Raw genomic sequence first — 9,255 nt, 5'->3', positions numbered from 1 at the left:
GTAACCACGTCTCCGCTTCATGCCAAGTTAGCTTGAAGACCCGTTCTTATGTCATTTCAGACGTCATTAAAACACACGATTCAGAGGGAAATTCCAAATTTTCACTTACATTGAATACTTTTGCAGGGTATAATGCATCGTTTGCTTCCGGACAAGCGCTGGGGGCACTATAAAACACGAAATCTCTCGAGTAAAACAAACTTGTATTTTGTCCGCATGGCCCCTTTAAATAAATCCCAGTAGAGTAAGGAATTGGGCTAGTTGGTTTTGCATTATTGTATACTGCGCTTTGGATTAAAGGCACACACAATTATAGAGGACACACAAGCGAGCTTTGCATTTCGCTTCAAGCTTTGCACTTGTGCTGCCCACTTCGTTCGTGTGTGCTCTATAACTGCGTGCACCTTGTAACCCAAAGCGGAGTCGGCAATAATTAAACAAACCAGTCATAACGGGTACACAACCTACCAGATTCACCTGCCACAGCCAGCTTTAAAGCTGCGGATGGCACACCAAAGAAGAACACAGACACAAACGTGAGTCAACACTTATCGGTCTTTGTTTTCCAGTACATCGGCATGACAACACAACACCGACATTGGGGAGCATTGCACTACCCGAGCTGCTGCACGTTTTGAGAATGCAGAAGCTTGGAGCAGAGCACACGAAGAAAATTTTCACTTTTTTTTTTCATAGTGACCCATCACCTGCGGAATGCCGGCACACAAAAATACTAGTTGCGATTCGGCTAACAATGATTCGCACGGCCCAGAAAAAACAAGTTTCTTGTACCTCACAAAAATACGGTACTTTTTGCAAATATCAGCAAGTACACAAGTCCTTAATTTGTGCACACAAACCGACCATCAGAGTGCACCTGTACATGCTACTGACCGACCAATCAGAGTGCAGTTTGCTGCACACATGCTATTGACCGACCCATCAGAGTGCACCTTGTCGCATACACCCTATGGATCAACCAATCAGAGTTCAGCTTGTCCCATACATGCTACTGAGCACACTCGCAGGCTTCCAAATGGCAGTGCCAATGCCAGGTACACACAAACGGAGAAAAATTACCAGTAAACTGGCGCAAATGCAGAACTTCTGCAAGGTTCCACAAACTGAGCATTCAGCATCATTATTGAGCACTCAACGCATGGTTGCACGTGGCGACAAGCAATATTTTCTCAAAGTAGCTGGCAAACGTCAGGTTTTGCGACTTGATGCATTTTTAAAGTGCTGAATTTGTCTGAGAAGAATGAACAGCAGTGGCACCAGTACACCACCTTGGGAGTGGAACACATCCCTATTGTTACGAGGATTGCACTTCAAGGAAGGGCTGAAATGGCAAGGCTGGAAGAAGGGCAAATTTTATAGTGAACAGAGCTGCCTTGAAGGCTGATTCGGGGGAAAAAATTACAAAAAATACCGCTAGTGACGTTATGCCAACTGTGGGCTATGCAATTTGCTCAAACGACACTGCCAGATCTCATGGATCAAGAACGCACAAGAGCGTTTTAAATACGCCAACAACATGCGAAATGGGTTGGGAAGACAACAGCAGTGAACACAGCAGGTCACAGCCAGCAAGTTACACAACGCTATAACAACTAGTACATCTGGGTTTAATACATGTCAAGTGATGCATTAAATGTTGAATTCCAATGGTAGATGCGGAGGACTTTCAGAGCAATGTGTTCGCTCCATTTGGAGTAAGCCTAATCCCTATGCCACATCGGGAGCGCCGTTGCACTAAAGGGCAAGAAAAGTTGCTCCCCCAAAGTTGGCTGATTCGGTGGGAACTTGCGGGACTTTTTTTCCTCGCGCATGACACTGTCGCTGTTTGCTTTTGGTCTACTCTCCGTTTTGAACACTTATGGCATCCATTCGAGTGAATGCACACAGTGTTTGTGAAAGTAAAGTACATGCTTTACGCAGTGTTGCGCATGCGCTATTTTTACTCGAGGAAGGTGTGTCCCTCTCAAGCAACTCAAGGTCGGAATCAAGCAGCTAGAAGTTCAGCTCTGGCAACGATTGGATGGACAGGGTGCACGAATGTGCTTTTGACGCCCTCTCCAATCTTTTTTGCCGCCACCTGCTGCCGAAGAAACCTCCAGAAACTTTTGGAAGAAATTTCCCAAGGCAACTTGGGAGCACCAGCTCTTCGAGGTACTACCAGCTAGAGCACTGCATGGGCCAGGGCTGACCTGGAAGCCCATGCCAGGCCACCCAAAGTCGATTATCAGTGTGTCCGGGCCGGGCTCAGGCTTAAATCCATGGGCCCAGCCGTTAATAGTTCCGACGTGATGTGTAGAAAAGAGCATTAAAAGATATGTTCCGAGTTTATCTTTATCAGTTGTAGGTTTTTTTAAAAATGTGTTTTGCTAGGTCTGATGCTCACTACACTAATTTTGATGACATTTCATGTACTGCATCAATACTTTATGTTTTGGTGTATAACATACCAGAGATACAGTTACAAGGAATGCCCCACAAGGGAAGGAATTAATTCAGATAATCTAGGGCTCTGCACCAATGTCTAGGTATATGTGTTTTAAAGGTCGCACCCTTTGAAATGCAGCTGCTGTGGTTGGAAATCAAACTCCCATGCTAGAGAAACACCACCCACTGTGCAACCACTGCAGGTAAAATATCTCAATGCATGTACATACTCGTGGATTGAAATGCGGAACGAAAAATTTCAGCAATACCAACCGGTGGACGAGACAACCCTATGAAGTTGCCCAATATCTGGCCATCAAAGGTGATAGCATCTTTCATGTAAGAATACGAGCTATTATTACGCCGATGTGACTTGAAGACGGTGTGGGCTAAAGTATGTGCACTTAGCCAAATCTAAAGACTGGTTGATTTCTGTGTCACAGGAATCGGCAAAACACGAAAGTGAAATGTGCAGTGAAATCTGCAGCTGACCATGACTTGTGGGTCGGTGGCTGTCTTGTGGGTGTGCTTGGCGAGCGACCTCCAGATGGCGGGTCGCTTCGGCAAAGGTGTAATGGCGTCATTTCCATGACGGATATGACGTCAGTGAAATGTTGGTGTATCCCGGCATAAAACACTTTCAAGTTAAATTATAAAACCCGAAAACGAACAACCCTAAGTCTAATGTGCTCTTTAGTACTAAAAGTTCCTTCCCTGCAAGAAGACCTTGTATGTGGGGGAGCACCCTTTACAGGCCGCTTGCTTCATTGTACTGACGTCATTTCCGTGACGGATATGACGTCAGTAAAATCTGTGTATCTCGGAATAAAACACATTCTTGTTAAAAACAACTCTTCTTCAGCGTCTAAGCCCGGGCCAGGCCAGGCTTACTTGTGGATACCCAGGCCCAGGCTGGGCCTGGGCTATGTGTTACAGGCCCGGGTCGGGCCTTCAAATCAGGCCCGTGCAGTGCTCTACTACCAGCATGCTCCATAACTGCCATTGGAATCCAACAAAAGTAAAAACAACAGGATGGCCATCTTGGGAAGCACCCTATAAAAATAGACTCACAAATTCCGATAACCGATACCCCCCAACTGACAACAAACTGAGTAAAAAGGAAAAAGACATACCCTCTCGACTTGGCAGAAACATTGGGATTGCACATCACAACATAATGACATGTTAGTAGTATTAGGAGATACCACAACGATGACATTGGCTGTACAACTATCTCCCCAGCAACGGGGATTAGATCGTATGACGACTTGGCCAATGCACAACACAGTGTTCGCACAATACCTACAAAGACTGGAGAAAGAAATGTCGAGTTGGAGTGCGGTGAGAGAGACTTGGACCTGAAGAAGGTCCCTCTGATAGCGTGCACTCCGCGCAATCTCCAGCAAATGAACAAGTGCCTGCTTCCCTGTATAGATGATGTGAAACTCGATTGTTTAGGCGGAAACTCAGGGTGACATCGAAGTACGTGTTCTAGCTCTTTTCCATGTTCAAGGTGCAGCTACAAGAACAGGGCTTTTCACACAAAGCTACAGATACGATGGCTGGAACAATTTCAATAGCTGAGAGATTTGAACAGTTGGCACAAACAATAAATGCATGGAGATTCAAAACTTCGAAACAGCTTCCCGAGAATTTCTCCGAGCTCCAGTTTTCATCTTCACCGACATATAATTCGCAGGCCTTCTGTGACACACAATTCACTCTCAAAATTTTATGCGAATTTCAGACTTTATAACTAAGGCACACAGGGAGCAGACATTTAAGGCAACAACCCCGCCAATCATTGTTAACAGTGTACGATTGTAGGATTTAACGGGTGATCGGGAACCTTTTGCCAAGCGTTCAAGGGTAAATCCAATGCAACAGAGCAGGAAGGTTGCATGGCAGAGTTGAATATCCTTTCAGCTAAACAACAGAGCTGAAAATGCAATTTTGAGACAGAACACCAAATGTCGACAGTGTGCTGTTGACGCGGAAACACTGAAAGAAATTTCGTAGTTGCATTTAATGATTGTTGGGAACAAAGCGCACCCCAATTAATAGAATATTAACAACAAAAAAAAAACAGCGCCTTTACCTGAAATAACACCTGGTAAGATGCCCGAGGGTATTACCCGAGTTTGAAGACAAACGCCAGGTACAAAGAGAAGCAACAAATTTTACGAGCATATTTTACGGCCTCCCACTGAAGACGTGAAGGAATGCCACTGCCCACAAAAAGACCACTGCGATATCCAAGTCAAACAGTGCCATTCTGTGACAGTCGGAATACACTGGCCCACAATATAACTGAAAAAAAAAAAAAAGAAACATTTCTTTGAAGATACAAACCTAGACAAGAAATCTCTCGTTATTGTACAATAAGGATCCACTGCAGGTGTTAAGTTTTAACGATAAGGCCAGCCATCAGACTAATTAATGCTCGGTCATAGATGTCCTGCATGAACAGACAAACGACATAAAAATAAAAAGAAGTACTAAGGAGGCATGGCGTCGTCTATTATCTTTCAGATGTCTGTTAACGTGGAACGTTTCTCCGGTTTCTCCGACACACAGGGTCACCTAGACCAAACTCCCACACTCCACTCTGACCCCGATCTTTGCCTGATCCCTTATGAGCAACACGCTGTCGACAATGGCTGAAGACAAGAGAGCGACAATGGCTGTTCCTGAGCAAAGACTCAAGGACGTGCGGCTATGTAGGTTTTGTAGCAGCAAGGATGCAGCAATTTCACTGTACCCACACACACATCGTTATCGCGGAAAGGGGCCAATCCACTTGAAAACCTGTAGAATGCACCTTTGTGCCAGAGTTACTCAATATGCACCAGTTATGAAACTCCCCACAGGCCCCATGCATAAAAAACCAGTCCCCAGTTGGCACCCTGCTCTTGGGAGAAACAAGGGAAAGCCTGGGGAAAGTTGACTAGCCTGTCATCTGTTGGTAGGAAGTGGAAAAGGTACTAAGTGATTGTGGCTGCTGCCACAAGTCACAAACCAAAAACTGTTGAAACACCAGTAAACATTACCTCATTTAAGGGGGGCACTGCTCTTAAAACAGCTCCATTTAATTTATAAGTAAACTCTGTGAAACTTGCCAGTGTTTCATAACTGGAGCACACGAAGAACTCTGCTTTTGCAAAGCATAGAAAAAAATGGCAGAGAGTGTGACAGATGTGTTACGTATCGTTTCCTTGCCTCACACTGCGACAAAAATGACAAAGTGCAAAGCACCACTACTGCACAACCAAGGCTTTAATTAACCCTTTAGGCTTCCAGCCCTCTCCTACGCTCACAGGTCTAGCAGGAATGTACAAAGCAAAGCACCGGTCGCTGGCGGTCCCCAGACCAAATAGCGCACTGCAAACCGCCGCCACAGTCCGCACGGACACAAACACTGCTCCAAAAAATCAGAGCTACTGGAAACGTCCGGCCACCTGTAAGGCGGCCGGACGACTCACATAAATAAATGAGTTGCGCCAAGCTGCAAAACTGCAGCGCTAATGCGTTGTCATCCCTGTGTGAGGCGAGACAACGCCGTAGAATAAATACAAAATGCACAAAAATACGACATGTTAGAAAAATACCATAGCACTCCGTGTACTGTTAGTGATTGAGTTCAGAGCTCTTTCCCAATCTCTCACAGGGATGAGAGACAGAGACAGACAAGGGAGATATGTAGACTGTGTGCTCAAGAAGGCAGCCCTCAAACTCCTCGAAAATTGGCTCTAAATTCAAATTCTGGGGGCCATCATGTGCCCAAACTACACCTTACGAGCTACAAAGTGACTAATTTCAGCCACATCTCCATCTTTAAAGGGGCCTTGCAGACAAAAGACAAGTTTGTTTTATTTGAAAAATTTCGTGTTCTATAGCGCCGTAAGCACTTGTTCGGCAGCAAACGGTGCTTGATTCACTCATAAATTAAATGTTTTCAGCCACAATTCCAATTCTCCCGCTAAATCGTGTGTTTTCGTGATGTCGACAATGACGCCTTAAGAGCAGGGCCTTAAAACTACACATAGCCTGCCGACCAGAGCTGCTCACATCTCACAGGCACCCGTTTGGTAATCTTGTTTATCGCACATTTCATAGATGGCACTGCAATACTGCTGAAGTGCCAGAGTTAACACTTTGCTTCCGGCTGGACGTCTACACCTGCCGTATTTTTATTAGGGTTCATACCAACGTTTCCTAAAACTTAAGCTATGATTTGACAAATATGGTCACGCGAGTGACCGTGCCGCTTGTGTCAGTTGGTCAGTGTTGTTTCAGACAAGTCCAGCGCGTTGGCAGCTATGTTAGCGGTCAGCCAGAAAAGTGCTGCACTAACTGCTTCGGTGTTTACGTGTTTGTTAGTAACTTGAATTGTTCACTCCACAATTCTCGCTGCTATAAGAAGAACGTGCCCTAAATTTAAGCGCAAATAGCTCATTTGGCAAGCCCTGCCAGATTATAAGCCGTGCCTTATAAACTCTGCCTAATTTCCGTTTGCTTTTGCCAGTCTCAGCCAATCTCACAGCAGAGCTTATCACATCACAGGTTCTGTTGTGGCTAGCGGATCGCATGGCCATTCCCTTTTTTCCAAATTATGTAGCTTATTTAGCAAAGTTTATGTTAAAAGTGGTGTCTGTATGATTCTCACGAGGCAATCTTTCGAATGAACCAAACTTGTGTTTTATCTGCACGGCCCCTTTCATGGGTGCCAAGACAGCGCACAATGTTTTCAGCACTCTCAATTCAACTCATTTAACTAAAAAAGAAAAAATCATGAATCCCCTTCCATTGCATCCTCAAGTTTTGCAAACATTACGACGCTAACGATGACGAGCCCCAATTCTGATTGTAAAAGTGACACCGAAAATTTTGTTGCCAGTAGTGTCAGAAACGACAGCAAACTCACTCCGTTAAAGATTTCGAGCACTCAGAGTGAAGAGATCAATGACCCCGTTGTTTTCCCGTTACCCGGAAGGCTTTCGTCATGTAGTCGCCAAAAATATTATTAAAAAAGGAAAGAACTACGAGAGAGTCTTGGCACGTAGCATGCGACTGCCCCTGTCCACTAAGCCTGCCATTTCAAAATATAATCTTGGCAGCGGGGCTATGTTGCGCTCGCCAACCAGATGCGTGCAGCATTTAGACATGAAAGACCTCGGGCGCCCACCGGAGAACATCGAGACAGCTGCTCAAAACATCTCACCAAGGCTTCCCTCCCAGCCTTGAACTGTCTCTGCTATTTTCAGGTCTGAGCAATTCATTTCACTGGTAGAAGCTACTGGTACACTTAAGTTGATCTTTAGGTCTGAGCAGTTCACGTTACAGGCGGACGCTACCAGCCATGAATCACAATCTTCCAGCCAACTTATCGAGAAGTTCAGCAGAGCCGATTCTCGAGATGGCAGGGTTTCAAATTTACCGCTCAGCTCTCCTCCGATAACTCCGGCGACGGAATGCTCCAACAAAAGATCCACGGATGCTCCTCCATCGCGTCAGCCACGCTAAGCGAACAATCACGCTGCACAGAAGCCTTTCCCGCTGAAGAAGCAAAGAGCTGTTTCACTGGCTTTGGCTTTGGCTAGCTGCGCACTACATAGCCAAGTGAAGCAGCGTCTTGGGACCCCTTGAGTTTCCGTTGCCGAAGCAGACGGCGGTTGGCACCTTCTTGACGTTGCGGTCGAAGTAGCGGCATTCCTTGAGGTGGCTGGACATGTGCTCCTCATCCGAGAACAGCCACTGGCGGATGGGACTGAATCCGTTGCTGAAGTACCAGCTCTGCAAGCCAAGCCAAGACAAGTCAGGTTTACATTAACCAAACAGTGTTGGGGACAGGCAAAAAAAATTCAGAGCTCTTCTACTACTGCAAAGATGGATGACCAGTGAAGCTATATTGGTGCCCGTAGAAATGCCACGATATCTACAATTTCAAGAGTAAATCACTGGGCCAGTTAGTTCATAATTAGTTCATAGTTGGTTCATAGTTGAGTTGCAAGTCTAGTGGTGTTGTGTGTGTGCCTCTCCTCTTGTCCTGTGTCCTATTCGCTGTTCCCACTTTATTTTTTAATGTTACTTTACAGGTACCGTATTTACTCGAATGTAACGCGAGTTTTTTTCAGAGTTTTTCTGACCTAATTAGGGGGTTCGCGTTACAATCGAATCGCCTCAAAATTTGCCTTGGCAATGTCGCGGCATAGGCTTTTAAAATGGCTACGACAGATCTAGCGATCTTTCAATTGTATGCTGGCAACGGAGATTTTATGCTGGCTACGGAGATTGGATGCGAAAAGATCGGGCTCTGACACCTTTGGGCAGAATAAAGCAACCAAGCGCCGCGAAGATAGCCGAGTGGGTGTCCACCGCGTGGTACAGCGTCCCACGACATGGTGGTTCGCGCTTTTAAGAAGTGCTCCATATCCAATGAACTGGATGGCACCGAGGATGACTGCATCTGGGAGGAGGACAGCGACAAGGAGGGCTCGACCACCGACGACGATGGGGATGAAAGCGAGTGAAATTCGGGGGTATTGATCACCGATGGCTAAAGCGACGAGTCAGCAAAACTCACAGTAAATAAAGGTACTTTTTTCCCTCTCGTTGCTCGCGTTACATTCGTGTGTTTTTTTTTTTTTTGGCTCGGTGAAAAGTCACCCCTCGCGTTACAATCGCGGTCGCGTTACAATCGAGTAAATACGGTACTTATTGGAACATCCAGTAAAGGGGGTGACGGGAAAAGCTAAAAAAAAATTAATAGAAGCAACATAGTATAAAACAATAAAAAATTTGGTAATACAA

The 9,255-nt window shown here is 45.5% G+C and overlaps 1 protein-coding gene across 1 annotated transcript in view; it reads right to left on the bottom strand.

The window, feature by feature from the left end:
* Positions 1-537: 537 nt before the first annotated feature.
* Positions 538-9,255, bottom strand: part of LOC144162446 (F-box only protein 30-like) — a 38,762-nt gene continuing 30,044 nt past the window's right edge. Inside the window, exon 8 of the mRNA XM_077692972.1 lies at positions 538-8,238. Within this exon, the coding sequence (XP_077549098.1) occupies positions 8,053-8,238 (186 nt within the window). The 3' untranslated portion in view covers positions 538-8,052. The remainder of the gene's footprint in view (positions 8,239-9,255) is intronic.

Source organism: Haemaphysalis longicornis, unplaced genomic scaffold, assembly GCF_048455015.1.
Source record: "Haemaphysalis longicornis isolate Haplotype H1 unplaced genomic scaffold, Haemaphysalis longicornis Haplotype H1 scaffold_12, whole genome shotgun sequence".
Classification (NCBI taxonomy): domain Eukaryota; kingdom Metazoa; phylum Arthropoda; class Arachnida; order Ixodida; family Ixodidae; genus Haemaphysalis; species Haemaphysalis longicornis.
The sequence above is the reverse complement of the archived record's forward strand: the minus strand, read 5'-3'. Positions and strand labels throughout refer to the sequence as shown.